Source organism: Cetorhinus maximus, chromosome 7, assembly GCF_964194155.1.
Source record: "Cetorhinus maximus chromosome 7, sCetMax3.hap1.1, whole genome shotgun sequence".
NCBI lineage: Eukaryota > Metazoa > Chordata > Chondrichthyes > Lamniformes > Cetorhinidae > Cetorhinus > Cetorhinus maximus.
In genome coordinates this window covers 43,382,065-43,400,956 of record NC_135885.1, presented here as the reverse complement: position 1 = coordinate 43,400,956, position 18,892 = coordinate 43,382,065, and the positions used below count along the sequence as shown (strand labels likewise).

The window sequence follows — 18,892 nt, the reverse complement described above, 5'->3', positions numbered from 1 at the left end:
GAGGTAGTGAATCTGTGGAATTCTTTACCACAGAGGGTTGTAGAAGCTGGGTTGTTAAATATTTTCAAGGCCGAGATAGACAGATTTTTAATCAGTAAGGGAATCCAGGGTTATGGGAGCAAAGTGGAGTTGAGGATTATCAGAACAGCCATGATCTCATTGAATGGTGGAGCAGACTCAATGGCTGAATGGCCTACTTCTGCTCCAATGTCTTGTGGTCTTATGGCATCTCGGGATGGGCATTAACTGTTGGTCTTACTAGTACTGTCCACATCCCATGATTGAATTTAATCAATGGCTATTTTTTTGAGTATCAGAATGAAATTTCACTAAAGAAATATGCTCACCAAAAAAGGGATCTTGCTTTCAAGTGTATTTCCTTTACTTCTGGTCAGAATCAATATTGGAAACTCTGCTGTTCACATACGTAAAACAGTCCTCCGCAATTTTAGTCTGTTTCTCCTTGATTACCAGGCTAAAAAATAGCCTGAAAGTTAATTCTGCATTTAATATATGCTCCATAACTTGCCTCTGCTGCTGTGGAAATGGCTTTAAAGTTGCTTATCTTGTTTGGATCATTTTTTTTTGTCGAGAGATGTTTCTGTAGCGGAAACTTAAATTCCTAAAATAAATAAAGTGCAATAATTTCAAGAAAAGCAGCAGCAGGGCTGTTTGAATACTAAAAGCAGCAAGCAATGATTTTATTGATGCAACTATTAAATATTTCACTTCTGCTTGATACAACTTCTTGATAAATATTGATACCAACATACAGTGCAGCTTAATAAAGTTAGAATTTTATAGATGTTTTGTCAATGAAAGACAATGAAAATCGGTTTAGAGCAGATGAAATGAAATCACTTTATATCCTCAGGAAATTGAGATACTGGTTATTGATGATTTGATGCTGCAGTATCTGCAGATTCATGCCCCAATTCCTTTTTCCTAAGATTTGCAAGTTGGTGGCATATGTGACCAATGAAGAATATGGCAGATAGATTGAATTATCAGCAACATGTCAAGGATTTGAATACTGCAAATTTTTTTAAAGACCTGATTTAAAAAAAAAAGAATTATTTAAAGTAAAAAATTTATATTAAGAAAAATACTTTAGTGTTTTAAATGTAGTTATTGCAGCATAATTTGATACATAATTCAAAATAAATTTTCCATATAAGCTGAACTACTGGGGCTTTCCCTGAATGCAATACTGTATGGTATCATAATCCCTAAAGGAAGCGTTGCAAAAGTTATATCCTGTAAATGTTAGGAATGTGAAATCGAAACACTCAGGTAGCATCTATAGAGGGAAAAGCAGAGTGAATATTTCAGGTCATGGTCTTTCGCATACTGTGATGTGAATTTGCAATATTAAGCTATGGTGGAAAGCATTTTTTTTGTTTAAAGTATAATTTAGATCATGATATTATGCTGCTTCTTGCTTTGTTTTAGAATGATAGGTGCTTTCCCTTCTTATGCATGTTGCTGTCTGCAGAAATGAAACCTTTTCTGTCCTCTGCAAGTTGAGTTTCATTTCAAGATTCAAGAAAATTGGTTATATTCTTATCTTGCCTTTTCCCTTCCCCACCCCACCCTACCACCACCACCCTAAATAGAGGGTATCAACAAGAAACGTGCAAGCCCTGATCTGACTTCTGATGACTCTAATGTTTGATTTACGTTTCCTACATTACAAGAGTACACTGCAACAGTACTTACTGATATTATTGTGTTACGCCATGAGGCTGTGAATTATTTCTGTCTTTCTAATTTTTCTTTGTATATTTCTTTCTATCTTGTACTCTGACCTGCTACATGGCCAAGGTTTCTGAGTAATAAACTTTTTGTGTACTAAGTTTCAAAGTTTTATATTTATCTACAGCACAGAAGCTTAAAAGCTGATACTTGTTTGGTTGTATTCTTTTTTTATGATTTGAGTGCAACCCATACCTGGGGTGGAAATGATCTGGTCTTGGAGACTTGTCTATCTTCAATCATATTAATTTCTCCATCAGCATGTTTTACTTGTATTGAATGTAGTTAGTTCTCTCCTTTTTTGTTTTCCTTGTATCTCTGGTATATCATCCTTATCCTCTACTGTGAAGACCGATATGAAGTAGCTGTTCTAGTAAGACTGACATTTCTTGAATTCCACTGACAATATCATCTACATCTGCCATTAAGGGGCCCACATTATTCTTAGCTACCCTCTTTAAAAGTTTTTTTTATATATTACGATAGTGTTGTCCTTGACGTATCCCACAAGCTTTTACTTGTATTCCCATCACATGTGGTTCTGTCCCACTTAACACTGCAATTGTGTCATATAATGGAAGGTTTATTACTATGAAGAAATTTTATATTCACGACTATTGAACACTAGACTGGAACGTGGTCAAGGTCCAACAGATTACTCTTGCGCATTGGTGTTCTCACCAAATGATGCAGGTTTTTCTTCCCTCAATGCCTTCTAAAAGCCATATTTGATGAGGAAATGTACTAATTTATTAATTGTCAAGTTGTGATCAGCAGAAGATTTCCTTGGCTGTGTTTGGCATGAAGTCAGGAGTCAAAATTGAGGACTTCCAGGAACACACCTACCCAACTGTATACCACTGTGACTCCACCTGTTGGTCTGTCCTGCAAGTTGGACTGAACATAGCCGGCGTCATTAAACAAAAGCAAAATACTGCACATGCTGGAATTCTGAAATGAAAGCAGAAAATGCTGGAAATAATCACCAAGACAGGCAGCATCTATGGAGAGAGAGAGAGAGAGAAAGAATTAACATTTCAGGTCTGAGCTTCTGTCAGAACTGTTCTAATGAAAGGTAATCAACTTAAAACATTAACTCTGTATCCTTCGCTGCAGATGCTGCCTGACGTCCTGAGTGTTTCCAGCATTTTCTGTTTCTATTCCAAGGACATTGCTGGTTGAAAATGTGACAATGGAAACACATGGCAGGTGTTTTCTTCACTAGTTACAGCTCTCCAGACTGAGCACCATTCCCTAAATAGGGCGAGGAGGTTTTTGGAGGGCCAACTGGATTGGCATTGTTCGAGTCTTTCCTGAGTCGATGCCTGAGTTGTTGCTGATCAATTTGTCCACTATTTTGCTTTTTGTTCTGTTTTGTGGCCGTTGGTTTAAAGCGTGGAGGCTTGCTAGGCCATTTCATAGGGTATGAAGTGTGAACCATACATTGTACCTCCTAAGTTATTTGTAGGCCAGACCATATAAGACTGAATAAAGGGTTTTCTTCTCTGAAGGATATTGATGAGCTAGATGGGTTGATATGCTAATCCAGAAGCTTCTGTGGTCATGTTTCATATGTATGTAATCCCTGTCATTCGAATACTGTAATTCTACTAATTTTGTCCTCAATTTATTTTTCATTCTTCAACATACTCCCAATTATGTGACTGATTGTTTGCTAGTCTTCACCTCAAACCAATGGAATGATGTTTGGGTAACTTTCCTATTTAAATTCTTTTACTGTAGCACTGTACTAACATCTTCAATATTGTTTTCACACCTCCCCTTGTATAACCACTAAGGCCTACCAAGGATTTTATTATTTTACATAAACTCATGCTTTACCAATCTGAACAGACCATTTTAGTTATCTTAAGTCTTTTTAAGGTAGTTACATTTACGTTCTTTTACTCTTAACCTCTGTTTACAGAATTAATGAACTCATGCTGTGGTGGTGGATTCAAATGATATTTTTTGACATTTAAATTTGCTATCTGAACCCACTTTGACAATTCACCTAGAATTTTATGTAAGATTAATTAGACATGAGGAAAAACTGCTACCAAAATTTAATAATCTGCTTATTTTATCATTCTGTTTGACTCTTTTGGAGCCTTTTCATTAACATAAAATATTTGCAAATTTTAGCAATTCTTGTTATTATTCTCTGGCCCTGAGCTGAACTTTTTACCTTTTTTCAGGTTCAGCTGAACATTTTACTTCTTCATTTGGTTGTCACCAAGAATATCTCCTTCCAGCTCAGGACTATTACCCCATGAACTCCAACTTAATGTACTTTGTTACTGAAACATTCAGCTATTCCATCCCTTCAAGGATCAATTTTTCAATTCCTCTTCGCACTGACGTCACCATCTCCATTTTTCACAAACTTCAGCTAATCCAGAGACCACCACAATCTCCAACCCAAACTTAGCTCTGCCACAGGGCCCAGTGAATTGACTTTAAGTTCATCATCTTTGCTTTCAAATGCCTCCATATGGTCCAGCGTGAATCCTCCTTTCCTCTGATTTTGATTATAGCTTTTCCCTCGCCCGCTTTGCTCTAGTTGGAGGCTGATTGTTCGGCCATCACATCCCTAATCTCTTTAAGTCCTCTTCAGTGCCAATTTGCCATTATGGCCCTCCCCCTGCCTGTTTGAGTTGAGGTAGTCATAATTTTATTGAATGGTGGAGCAGGCTCAAGGGCCTAATGGCTTACTCTTGCTCCTATTTCTTATGTTCTTAAATCACTCCAGCAGATTGAGAAGATGCTAAATGAGGTTTGGTTTGAATTGTTGAGCTGCTTTCTTCCACAATAAAGTGAATGTTCAAAGCACTGGTCATGATCAGATTCACTTGGTTCATTTAGTAAAACTTCTTTGTGCAATTACATTGACTATGATTATAGTATACTGTATTTCATTCAGTCCTGCACCTTAAATGCATTAACTCCTCCATATGCTATAGTTTGGCCCAGGTTAGGGCCTCCTTTCCTTGTAGTCTCCTGCTGTCTTAAAAAAAACATTTTTGTAGCTGCACTTTTCTGTATTACTCCCTTCTTGATGTATTTTTGTCCCCAGTTTCACAGACAGATTAAAGGTTTAAAGAAGCTAACAAATCATTTAACATCTAGTCTCTGGAAAAGATAGCCACTTTAGCATCATAATCACCTGCTGTTTTGATACCTCCATTTGTTTTAGAAAGCCTGGATTTAAAAAAACTCTATATCCAATTCCTTTCCAAGGAAAACTGGTGCAAAAGAACCCTAAATTCTAACAATGCAAATAGCCAAATCTCTTCATCCATTCCTTTGCCTTTTTGTCCCCATCTCCAAATTCCCTTACTTCCTGTTTGGTGCCACATTTCTATTTGTAATGTGCTAAGAGGATTTTTAACATGACAAGTCTGTATAAAAGAAAGTTATTATTGCAGCTACATGTTTCATGGTCCATTTATTTTTTGTATTTGGTAATTGGTAATATTGCACCATATTTGATTTATCAGTGAATTTTGTTAATGTTTATCAGTTAACTTTAGTCCTGACTGGACTTGTGAATGCCTAGAGCAATAGAACATGGTGAATTTCATTTCATATAATTCGGAGGGGGCACTACTGGTAACATTTGCAAGAATAGTCCCACTCCAACTGGTTTAACTAGTTTTAACTTGTATGGATTTTGTTAACTGCTTGGATGCCTTGCATTCTCGGAAAAAGATGAGTTTTACATCATCTGATGTTAATTTGGTGCATTTTCACCCATGGATTTCTCAAATAAAAACAGATAAAGCTGGAAATACTCAGAAATAGGGGCATTGGTTGAACCTTGAAGCTGAAAGTTTAAGTGTCTAATTGAAAGGTGAAGGGATGCATTTTATTGGAGTCGGAGAGGGGAGCGGCGGCAGTGGACTGGTCTCCTGTGCCCCCCCCCTCACCCCCCAAACCAACCCCAGAAGGAAGGCAGGCAGCTGACACATGTTTCTTATCTATTTCCATAACAAGCTGGGGGCAGGCTGAACTAGCTGGCAGTGGGACTTCCACCCCTGAGTAGGAGGAAGTCTCAGCCTTGAGAGCTTCCATCCAATCTGATTGGCCAACAGCTCTAGCAGCCCCAAAAGCACCAGCTGGGATCTCAGAAAGAAGCACGAAGGAGAGTCATGGCTGTCTCAGAAAGGCAGGTCCCAGACTTTTACAGTGGGAAGGGATCTAAGAGCCCAGGGAGGGAGGGGTGGATGAGGGGTCAGGTTTCGAAGAGCAGACAGCATGGAAAGACAGGGTGGTTGTGGCCCTGATGAACATGGACCACTCTCGAATGAGGTTTCCCCCCTTTCCGCCGCTTTTCACCTAGGCCACAAAAAGATCTGCCAAAAGAGTCTACTGGGGAGCTGCCTTCTTGAACTGCTGCAGTCCATGTGGTGTAGGTATACCCACAGTGCTGTTAGGAAGGGAGTTTCAGGATTTTGACCCAGGGACAGTGAAGGAATGGCGATATATTTCAAGTCAGGGTGGTGAATTACTTGGAGGAGAACTTCCAGGTGGTGGTGTTCCCACCTATCTGCTGCCCTTGTCCTCCCTAGATGGTAGTGGTCATGGGTTTGGAGGGTGCTGTCTAAGGAGCCCTGGTGAATTCCTGCAGTGCATCTTGTAGATGGTACTCTATGGCGGGTAGACAGCTGATTTCAGCATCCCCCACCTAGCGTATTATGGGGATAAACACAGGGGTGGGTGGGAGGGTAGTGGGCTAGCCACTTGACATATTCTGTGGCCCCCCACTGAAAACACGCTCGTTGGGGGGGGGGGGGGGGGGGGGTCCATAAAATCAAGTCTAAGGTGGTGTTCCTTGAGCTTCTGTTGAGCTTCATTGTCCCTCGGCTTTTGATTAGGCACTTAATAATCTGTCACCTTTATTTAATTTCAGGCAGCTGGTGGCATTGTGATATTGTCGTATTCCTGGGTTCGAGTCCCACCACGGCACATGGTGAAATTTGAATTCGATGTAAAAAAAAAAATCTGGAATTAAAAGCCTGATGATGACCATGAAACCATTGTCGATTGTCGTAAAAACCCATCTGGTTCACTAATGTCCTTTAGGGAAGGAAATCTGTTGTCCTCACCTGGTCTGGCCTACATGTGACACCAGATCCACAGCGATGTGGTTAACACCTGAATGCCCTCTGAACAAGCAGAATTAGGGATGAGCAATAAATGCTGACCTAGCCAGCGATGCCCACAACCCATGAATGAATAAATTATAAAAAAACAAAAAACTACTGCGGATGCTGGAAATCCAAAACAAAAACAGAATTAGCTGGAAAAACTCAGCAGGTCTGGCAGCATCGGTGGAGAAGAAAAGAGTCGACGTTTCGAGTCCTCACGAACGTCGACTCTTTTCTTCTCCACCGATGCTGCCAGACCTGCTGAGTTTTTCCAGCTAATTCTGTTTTTGTTTTAAATTATAAAAAATCTTGACTCATGCCCCCATTTTCTTGAACAACATATTCTGGTAACAGTTCTGCTGTTACCATTTCCACTTCCTTTGCACCCACCTTTATGCTTCTTTATTGTCCCATTACTTTTCGCCATCATCCTTTTTTTATCATTTAATCACTCCGGCCCTGCACCCTATCACAGACTGTCTTTTTCCTTTCACCCTTTCTCCCGCAAACCATCCCACCACCCCTACAACTTTTCTATGGCTCTGTACTTACAAACAATTAAATCTCCAACTTCCAGTTCGGATGAGAAGTCATCGACCTGAAACATTAATTCTGTTTCTCTCTTCACAGATACTCCTCAACTTGCTAAGTATTTCCAGCGTTTTCTGTTTTTATTTCAGATTTCCAACACCATTAGGAACAGTTGCACTGTGGTTAAGTTACTGGGCTAGTAATTCAGAAGCCTGGACTAATGATCCAGAGACAAACTCAAATTGCACAATGGCAGCTGAGGAATTTAAATTCAGTTAATTAAATAAATCTATAATATCAATAAAGGTGATCATTTAACTACTGGATTGTTGTTAAAAAGCCAACCTGATTCATTATTGCTCTTAGGAAAGAAAATCTGCTGTCCTTACTTTCTCTGTCTAGCCTATATGTGATTCCAGACGCACAGCAATATGGTCGGCTCCTAACTGTCCCCTCAAATTAACGAGCAAACCACTCAGTTGTTGAGAAGTTGGTGATGAGCCATCATCTTATGGGCATTTAGGGATGGACGATAATTGCTGACCTTATCAGCAACACCCTTATCCCATGAATGCAAGAGATTTCTTGAGTACACTGTCTAAGAATGTAATTCATTTTGCACTGTTCCTGCCTACGCATAGTTTTACTTTCTGAGGAATCTGAGATTACAAGATGAATACAATTCATAAAGACCATTTAGTCCATCTGTTCAGAAAGGAAAGGACATGGTTCCCCCACAACTTCAAAGCATCCAACTGACTTTCAAGGCACTCATGGTTTTCACTTTCACTATTCTACTAGGAAGTGTGTCCTAAGTGTTGATCACTCACTGTGGGCTGAATTTTATTGCCCCCTGCTGGTGTATTTGAAGGCTAGGGAGGCTCATCAAATAAATGGGGTGGCCAGCCCACTGTCTTCTGCCCACCCCCTACATGTCCCCCATATTACGGGAGGCAGATAAGGTACCAGGCAGCCAACCTGCCTTTAGAGCTATTAAGGCCCTTGTGTAGCCAATTAACTTCCACTTAAGGGCTTCAGTCTGCCTGTACTACAATTTTTTAGCTTACGGGGAAGGTGGGGCAAGGTGAGTAGCCTGGCAGCTTTGACCCTTCCTTGATGGTGAGAGGGGCCTATGCCCATTGGGGGCACCTCCCCTACCCCTAATATCATATACCGCTCTATCTCTTTTCTTCCAAACTGGCGAGAAACTGATGAGGGCGCAAGCCCCACTCTGACCCATTTAAAGCTGTCCCAGGTTGCGGGGAGGGCAATTCCTTCCCCCGTAAAATCCACCTCTGTATGAAGAAATACTTCCTGCTTCCTGGCATCGAATTTCAGTTTGCCTTTCGCCAGCAGAGACCAATGCCCTCCTGTTATGGCTTAACTTGAAGTCATGCTCTGACCTTTTTCAAACAAAATACCATTTAATATGTCATGCACCTCCCTATAGAACTCTCTCAATATCCTTTATCACAGGATAAGTGCTGGAGATATGTCTTTCTTCACTGCCTGTTTGGTTATTTACTGCTATCTAGATGACCAGAATTAGATACAGAATTTAAGATGTGATCTGATTGTAGCACAGTTTAATTCTGATTTCCTCTGACATTGCCCGTAAGATCAGCAATATAACAGAGTTCCTCTAGTTCCTTGTTGATTGCTGCATCATATTGATACGTTAAATGCTGAGCCCACTAAAGCCCAGATCGCTTTCAACCTCACTTTTAACTTGTTCAGCATAATTCACGGAGCATGTGTGTTGCTTTTATTTCTTCCCAGTTTTCTCCCATTGTGCAATATTTTGCACTTAGCTGTGTTAAATTTTATGCGACGCTTTTCTGTCCATTTATACATTTTGTCAAACTCACTTGAAACAGATGCTTCCTTTGACTTAACTTTATCCGCTCCTCCCCTCCCGGCTTGGTACCATCTTTGAACTTGGCCAATTTGCATTGAATTTCTGCATCAAGGTCATCTATATAACTGGGAGCCAATTGGGATGCCAGCATTCACTCCACACTGCCACCACTCTCCTAACTCATGCTTTCAACTTTTCACTGTTTCTTATCTATTTCCAGATTTCACCTTGAATTCTCACTTTTAAAGTTATGCAGCACCCTTTCATGGAAATTTTATTGAAGGCTTTCTGGAATTCTAAGATCCAAGTTTCAGTTGATAGTACTGAGTCGGTGGACAGTTGAGTGAAGCCACCATATACATAAGCATGCAATCTCAGTTGACACTTTAATGTACTACTGAGCAATGCTGCATTGTGAGAAGTACTGTATTTCGAAGACACAATGAATTAAGGCCCCCTTTGCCTGTGCAGATCCAAACCATTTGAAATATTCAATGCCACTAGACAAGAGCAGGGAATTTTAAGAGCATTCTGGCCAACATTGATAGTCTCTTTTTAACAGTATTAGTTGAGCTATCTGATCAATTGTGCATTTGCTGTTTGTGGGCCTTTGTTGCGCACACACTGTTTGTTGCATTTGTTTTTATGATAGCAGTGACTATACTTTTAAAAGTAAACTTTTTGATTATTAAGTTATTTGCAATGTCCTGAGAAGGTGATAAGACGCTTTAGAAAGTCTTTCCTTCCTTTTTTTTTACAGTCCACCTGGCATGCCATCTCCTGGATAAAAAAAAGTCGATGGGGTTGGTCAGGCAAGATACTGCTTTTCTGAAGCCATGTTGGGTGTTGCTCATAATAGAGGCAATCCTCTTTGCTACTGCTGATTAATTCCATTATTTTAACCTGTTGATGTTAAAAAAGGATGGGCTCTTGGTTACCCGGGCTAGAATTTTGACCTTTTTTTGAATATTCCTTTCAATGTTCTGTGGTAGTGTCTGATTTATGTTGTGGCATTAATCTTCATTTAAAACAGTTTATTACCAATTTTGTTGATATAATTTTGACCTTTGCATCTGATTTTTGTGAAGATATTGGCATGGTTTCTTAATTTCTGTTGTAGTCTTTAGTTTGAGGGAGGTAATAATTTGAGCATAATTTTCTACTGATATTATTGTTGAAAATTTTAACCTTGTTTTCAGCTCTTAGTATACTGAGTGTTGTCCAATTTTTCGTAAATTTTATGCTTCTGAACGACACAATATTTTGGAATAATTAAAGCATTCCTGTTTTAACTTTAAATTTGGAAGTTTGAATGACATGAAGAACGTTTATTTTAATTGTAAAAAATCAAGCAAATTTTAAGTGGCAAGGCCTGTAAGAAAAGCTTTTTAATATTCCTATAAGTATTTGTGCAGTTACATGAACAGGATAGTGCCTACTGTGGAGTTCTTTGTTTACAATGATAACATTTATGCTCCATGAACAAAAACTTTTGTAAGGAAGAATTTCTAATTGTAGGTGGAACCTGAAACACAACTTCAAGCTAGCTCACCAGGACTGCAATCCAAACCATCATTCTTTGTTTGTGACTCTGTTATTGTCTGTTATCTGGCTCCAGTAACATCCTGAAACTTATTAACTGTGAATAGGGGCTCAGGGAGCAGCATTTCTGCTTGGGGTCATAGGTGAAGGAAAGGTGGAGTATATGCCACTTCCTAAAGTCATCCTTTGTCCAATACAAATACTCAAAAACAGTCAACTCTGAATGTTAGCCATGTTGTGAATATGTTTTTGTAATTTTGCATAGCTTATAAAAGGATTTTTATACTTTTATTAGTATGACTTTGTTGATCCTGCTTTGAGAAGTTTAATTTATTTGACGTAATCGGGGAATTGACTATAAATTATCATTGTTTTTATTCTTCCAGAAACCTGCAAACATTTTAGTAATGGGTGAAGGACCAGAACGAGGGAGAGTCAAAATTGGTACAGTATGCTATAATTTTTTATTTTGGGTAGTTACTAAATGGATTATGAAAACTAACCTGGAAGTTTGCATTGTAGGCTAAAATACATAAATAGTTCTTTTGAATATTGTATCTAAATACAAGATTTTAGTTTAAAAAAAGCTCTCTAAATTGCAGGATATTTTTGTTGCTTATTTTGCTTCCTGTGTAAAGAACTGCCATTGTGTCTCCAGACAAGGATCAGCCAACATCAGCTGTAGATATAGGTAGCTCCATGGGAATATCTAATGCATTTGCGTCTTTTCCTGTTCCGGATGCCAATCAAGTGGCATCTAAGCTATGGAATTTCCTGACATTGATTCACAATCACATCCAGAATAGTAAAGAATGCTGATCAGTGAGATTTGTTTGGAGCTAATTACTGTTGTTAGCTAAGAAGATCCCTGCTGAGTGGAAATATCTAAATTGCCAAGTCTTCACTGCAGAGTGAAATTAAAAATATCCTACAATATAAGAGTTTTAATCAGACATTTTAATCTTGCATTGGTTCAGTCATGAAGAAGGAGCTTTTATTGTTGGAAGTACTTCTTCTGTCCCCATGAATACAATATGCACATGGGCATGCACACACACACACACACATATACATAGAACACACATCTGAGCAGACACATACCGTTTTAAACCAAAATGACTGATTAGATAAAGTTGAAACACACAATATTTCAGTATTGTTGTTTGAGATGGCCATTTTTGAAGTGTGCAGTGGCTCCAGCTGTAGAGCTTCACCCCCAGGATGGAATATGAGTTTCAATCACAAGACTAGAATTTAAACTCTCGCTAATCTTCAGTGAACAGATAAATTGGCATAAAAAGAAAATAAAGCATACTTGTTATGTGTACTGTCAAACTGGGGAGTTGTGCTGAGCCCAACGGGGGTCAGTGCTTTCACCTTTGCTGTTTCTAATCTATCCCAATGACCTATATATTGTAATCAAATGTAAGCTTGTGAAATTTGTTGACAACACTAAAGTAGGGAGAGCATAGAGAGGGAAAATTGGGGGAAAATATTACAATGATTTACATCCACATTGCAATTGGGTTGACAAATCAAAGTTTGATTGGCATATTATTACATGTAGGTTGATGTGTGTGCATCAGAAGTAATGAATGGGATTGCATTGATAGAGTGAGCGATAGAAAACTATAACTTGCCGTATCTTGATAATGTGAGGAATTGATTTAATTAAGTTAATGAAATACCATGTTCAATTTTGGTCACCACGACCCAAAAATGATGGATATGCATTGGAGTCCAGAACAAGAAGGGCAACAAAACTGATTGCAGGTTAAAAGGGAATGAGCTATGAGGAAAGATTCGAGAAGTTGAAGCTCTGCCATCTTTAAAGAAGACAACATCACCTCAAGATATCTAAAGTTCAATGGTGATAGTTAATATACCACAACAGAATAGGAACACATTAAAATTGGCATAGGTAACTTTAAAATCGATATTGTAGAAAGAATTATAGAATCATACAGGAGAGAAGGAGACCATTCGGTTCACTTATCTTTGCCAGTTCTTTGAAAGAACTATCCAATTAATTACTATGCTCTGCTTTTCCCCTTTAGCGCCTGAAGTTTTCATCTTCAGATATTAAGGAAAAACTTCTTTATTTCCAACATTTATCACAAAATAATGTGGCAAGCATTAGAGACTAAACTCGATAGCATAATGAGATACTTCGGGAATTTTCATTGGGCTAAGTGGTCTTTTCTTGTTCTTGGTTTTTCTGGTATCAATTTCTCAACCTTTAGAGCCTCTGTGCTTTATTGGCAAAAATTCTGAAGTTATACACAGTCAATAAACTCCACCCTGCTACTCTACCCTACTACGTATGCTTTATCTGCAAATTTATTTGCCATCAGAAGTGGGTATTATATTATGTACATGTGAGCTGAACTCAAACCCTGATTTCAGTAAAACTAAAAGCAAAATACTGCAGGCGCTAGAAATCCAGACAGCATCTGTGCAGGGAGTAAGGTAGGGTTAACATTTCAGGTCGATGACCTTTTCTCATGACCCTGTCTTGAATACTCTCCTCTTCAGTGCTACTTCTGATTTCTTTTTGGTGTTTTCTTTTTTCTTCCTTCCCTAACATTGTGTTAGGAATGGTAAGAACAGTATTGGTTGACTGCCTGTAGTTAGTATCCCTTTCATGACTGGCTGAAATCAGCAGCTCACAGAGGAATTCAACAAACAGTCCCTGTCCATCCATTCTAAAGCATAGTACAGAAACAAATCATCTGATGTGCCTCTGGCTTACCATAAGTAGTTGATGGTATCTTCAAAATGTTATTGTTTACAAATGCCCTTTGCAGCATTTTTCGAATTAAGAACTAACCTGTTGAAAGGCAATGAAATCACAGGGATTTATGATGTACAGGTTCAAGAATGGATAAATTATGATATTTTCAAACCTTGTAAACTTGATTGCGGATAGCCTCATATAATTACTACAACTTGTATAAGGTATAGTTGTACATAATTATTGTTGGATATGGGACCATAACCTGATAGACTGATGGTTGTCCTAATGAAAAGCACAAAAGTAGGGTTCTAACATTTTTTATGTTAGGTTAATAAGTTGTTATTTTTGTAGTTAACACCTGTATTTTCAGACTCTGATCCACTGTTCATTTGGGACCTGCATGCAACTGTATAAGTCATATCTATGCACAACATTTTTCTGAAACTACTTGAAAAGTCATATTTTTTCACTCTGCATTAAACTAAATTAGGACTCAAGACTATAAGTATTTCTTAATCACAGGCACTCATGTAATTCAGATATTTATCCTAAGTGCTTACTTGCTATTTGTATAATCAGAACATGATTCAAGAAAAATGTAGTTTTAATATTACACCTTAAAATGATTGTTGCTGATTGATATTGTTTATTGTTATGATCTCCATAGAGGCTTTTAAAAAATAATTTTGAACTTGGTGAATAGCTGAAAGGATGACTCAACAAGATTTCATGGGTTAAGACCTTTACTGTAACAAACAAACAATAAGCAACGATGACTAAACATTATTTTGTAGGCAACTTATCTTTAAACTAGCGAACAGAACTTTCCCCTTTTACTTTTAGCACAACCAAAAAGCCCGCTTCACAGGTATATTTAACACTGTCCCTTTAGGAGTTACTTGATTTTCCTGGACCCAGTCCCAAAGTGATTTGTAGCTCTCGAGGGTTTTTAAAAAATATTTTCATGGGACATGGGTGTTGTTGGCTAGGCCAGCATTTTGGCCACCCGTCCCTAATTACCCTTAAGAAGGGGTGGTGAGCTGTCACCTTGAGCCACTGCAGCCCATGTGGTATAGCTACACTCACAGTGCTCTTAGGGAAGGAGTTCAGGATTTTGACCCAGTGACAGTGAAGAAATGGCGATATATGTCAGGATGGTGAGTGGCTTGGAGGGGAACTTCCAGGCGGAGTTGCCCCCATGCACCTACTGCCCTCGTTATTCTAGGTGGCAGACTTAAGGGTTTGGAAAGTGCTGTCGAAGGAGCTTTCGTGAGTTGCTGCAGTGCATCTTGTAGATTGTACACACTGCTGCCACTGTGCGCCACTAGTAGAGGGAATGAATGTTTCCGAGTAGCTAGAGGCCGTAAGTCTCTATGGCTCACCGTGCAATAAATGATTATGAAGGCATGTGAGAGGGTTGATGTAGAGAAGCTACATGAATCCGAGCTCATGCTTGGATTGAAAAGACCAAATTTGAGAGGATTTGAAATGAGGCTAGAAACTAGCTTGCACTAGATTAAAAGTTAGCAGGTTGGGAAAGGAAAGGAAAGGAATGGAAGTAAACCCTTGGGAGCTAAGAATCACTTTGGGACTGGGTCTGGGAAAATTGAATGTTTAAAAATGAATGTGGTAGATTGAGTGCAGATCAAATGGGCTGCTTTGTCTTGAATGGTGTTAAGTTTCTTGAGTATTGTTGGAGCTGCACTCATCCAGGCAAGTGGAGAATATTACATCATGCTCCTAACTTGTGCCTTGTAAATGGTGAGTTACTTCTTCAAAATTCCCAGCCTCTGACCTGCTCTTGTAGCAGAATTATTTAATGACTTACCCAGTTCGTTTTCTGGTCAATGGTAACCCCTAGGATGTTGATGTTGAGGGATGCAATGATGGCAATACCATTGATTGTCAAGGGGTGATGGTTAGATTCTCTCTTGTTGGAGATGGTCATTGCCTGACAATTGTGTGGTATGAATGCTAGAAAATTTCAGCCAGCTCCTTAAATTTTGCTTTTTAAATTTTATTCATATTGACGAGTAGCTATTTTTCTTCCCAAAGCTAGAACAACCTTTGGACTCAAAGTTTACCTGAAATTTCTTAAATATTCAATATTTCGTTTGGATTGAATAAACTGGTGCTGCTCTCTTTGGAGCAGAGGAGTTTGAGGGGAGGTTTGATAGAGGTATGCATGTTTATGACTGGTTTAGATAAGGTAGACGAAGAAAAGTTATTACCATTAGCTGATGGTACAAGGACTAGGAGACACATTTAAGGTTTTGGGCAATAGATGCAGGGGATAACGTGAGGAAGAAGTTTTTTATACAGTGGGTGATAATTACCTGGAACTTGCTGACTATGAGGATAGAAGTGGAGGCGATAAATGATTTGGAAAATAAATTGGATGGGCACTTGAGGAAAATAAACCTGCAGGACATGGGATAGAGCAGGGAAATGGGATTGATTGGATTGCTCGAGAAAGAATTGGCATGACCTTCACAGAATCGCAGTGCAGAAGAGGCCCTTCGGCCCATCGAGTCTGCACCGACACGTGAGAAACACCTGACCTACCTACCTAATCCAATTTACCAGCACTTGGCCGGATGTGAGGCAACTCGCCTCCACCACCCTCCCAGGCAGCGCATTCCAGACCGTCACCACCCTCTGGGTAAAAACGTTTTTCCTCACATCCCCCCCTAAACCTCCTGCCCCTCACCTTGAACCTATGCCCCCTTGTGACTGGCCCTTCAACTAAGGGGAACATCTGTGCCCTATCCACCCTTTCCATGCCCCTCATAATCTTGTACACCGCGATCAGGTCACCCCTCAATCTTCTCTACTCCAACGAAAACAACCCAAGTCTATCCAACCTCTCTTCATAACTTAAATGTTTCATCCCAGGCAACATCCTGGTGAATCTCCTCTGCACCCCCTCCAGTACAATCACATCCTTCCTATAATGTGGCGACCAGAACTGCACACAGTACTCCAGCTGTGGCCTCACCAATGTTCTATACAACTCCATCGTGACCTCCCTACTTTTGTAATCTATGCCTCGATTGATAAAGGCAAGTGTCCCATACGCCTTTTTCACCAACCTGCTAACATGCCCCTCTGCCTTCAGAGATCTATGGACACACACGCCAAGGTTCCTTTGTTCCTCAGAACTTCCTGGTGCCATGCCGTTCATTGAATACTTCCTTGTCAAATTACTCCTTCCAAAGTGTATCACCTCACACTTTTCAGGGTTAAATTGCATCTGCCACTTATCTGCCCATTTGACCATCCCGTCGAAATCTTCCTGTAGCCCAAGACACTCAACCTCACTGTTAACCACCCGGCCAATCATTGTGTCATCAGCAAACTTAATAATCCTACCCCCCACATAGTCATCTATGTTGTTTATCTAAATGACAAATAGTAGGGGACTGAGCACAGATCCCTGTGGTACACCACTGGACAGTGGCTTCCAGTCACTAAAGCATCCTTCTGTCATCACCCTCTGCCTCCTACAACTAAGCCAATTTTGAATCCACCTTATCAAATTACCCTGTATCCCATGTGCCTTTGCCTTCTTTACAAGTTTCCCATGTGGGACCTTGTTAAAGGCTTTGCTGAAATCCATATGAACTACATCAACTGCACTACCCTCATCTACACACCTGGTCACCTCCTCAAAAAATTCAATCAAATTTGTTGGGCATGACTTCCCTCTGACAAAGCCATGCTGACTATCCCTGATCAAACCTTGCCTCTCCAAGTGGAGATAGATACTCTCCTTCAGAAATTTCTCCAATAGTTTCCCTACCACTGACAGACTCACTGGCCTGTAGTTCCCTGGCTTATCTCTACAACCCTTCTTAAATAGCGGAACCACATTAGCTGTTCTCCAGTCCTCTGGCACCTCACCCGTGGCCAGAGAGGAATTAAAAATTTGGGTCAGAGCCCCTGCGATCTCCTCCCTTGCCTCCCTCAGCAGCCTGGGACACAAATCATCTGGACCTGGAGATTTGTCCACTTTTAAACCTGCCAACACCTCCAATACCTTGTCACTCCCTATATCAATTTGCTTAAGAACCCCGCAGTCTCTCTCCCCGAGTTCGATACCTTCATCCTCGTTCTCTTGGGTGAAGACGGATGTGAAGTATTCGTTCAACACTCTACCAATGTCCTCTGGCTCCATCCTTAGATTGACCCATGGTCCCCAATGGGCCCTACCTGGTTATCCTCTTCCCATTGATATACTTATAGAATATCTTGGGATTTTCCCTACTTTTACCAGCCAGAGCTTTCTCATATCCCCTCTTTGCTCTCCTAATTGCTTTCTTAAGCTCCATCCTGCACTGTCTGTACTCCTCTAATGCCTCTGCTGATTTGCTTCCCTTGTGCCTGCTAAAAGCCTCGCTTTTCCTTCTCATCGTAACCTGAATATCTCTGGTCATCCATGGTTCTCTGGGCTTGTTACTCCTTCCTATCACCCTAGAGGGAACATGTTGAGCCTGTACCCTCCTCATTTCCTTTTTGAACATCCCCCACTGTTCCTCTGTAGATTTCCCCACAAGTAACTGTTCCCTGTCTACCTTGGCCAGATCCTGCCTTATTTTACTAAAATCCACTCTCCCCCAATCCAAAACATTTTTTTGCAACTTGTCGATTTCTTTGTCCATAACAAACTTAAACTGTACCATATTGTGGTTGCTATCGCTAAAATGCTTGCCCACCACCACCTCAACGACCTGTCCGGCTTCATTCCCCAGAATTAGGTCCAGCAATGCACCGTCCCTTGTTGGACCCTCTACATATTGACCTAAAAAGTTCTCCTGTACACATTTCAAGAAATCCACTCCATCCAAGCCCTTAACACTATGTCTATCCCAGTTAATGTTGGGAAAGTTGAAATCACCTAATATAATTACCCTATTATTGTTTTTACACACCTCCACAAATTGTGCACACATTTGCTCCTCAATTTCCCACTGACTATCTGGCAGTCTAAAATAAACACCTAATAACATGGTTGCCCCTTTTTTATTCCTAAGCTCTACCACAAAGCTTCATTTGATGCCCCTTCCAAGATATCATCTCTCCTTACTGCAGTAACTGACTCCTTAACTAATAATGCATTGCTCCCTCCTCTTTTACCCCTTCCCCTGTCTCACCTGAAGATTCTATATGCCGGAATGTTGAGCTGCCAATCCTGCCCTTCCCTCAACCACGTCTTAGTGATGGCTACTATATCACAATTCCACATGTCAATCCTCACCCTTAACTCATCCATTTTACCTGTAATCCTCCTGGCATTAAAGTAGAGGACATCCAGCCTTG

The 18,892-nt window shown here is 40.0% G+C and overlaps 1 protein-coding gene across 4 annotated transcripts in view; it reads left to right on the top strand.

Annotated features, from left to right (window-relative positions):
• Positions 1-18,892, top strand: part of cdk8 (cyclin dependent kinase 8) — a 192,624-nt gene that overhangs the window by 143,101 nt on the left and 30,631 nt on the right. For all 4 annotated transcript variants that reach the window (XM_078545404.1, XM_078545403.1, XM_078545405.1 and 1 more), the window contains one exon: positions 11,223-11,280. In XM_078545404.1, the coding sequence (XP_078401530.1) occupies positions 11,223-11,280 (58 nt within the window). The remainder of the gene's footprint in view (positions 1-11,222; positions 11,281-18,892) is intronic.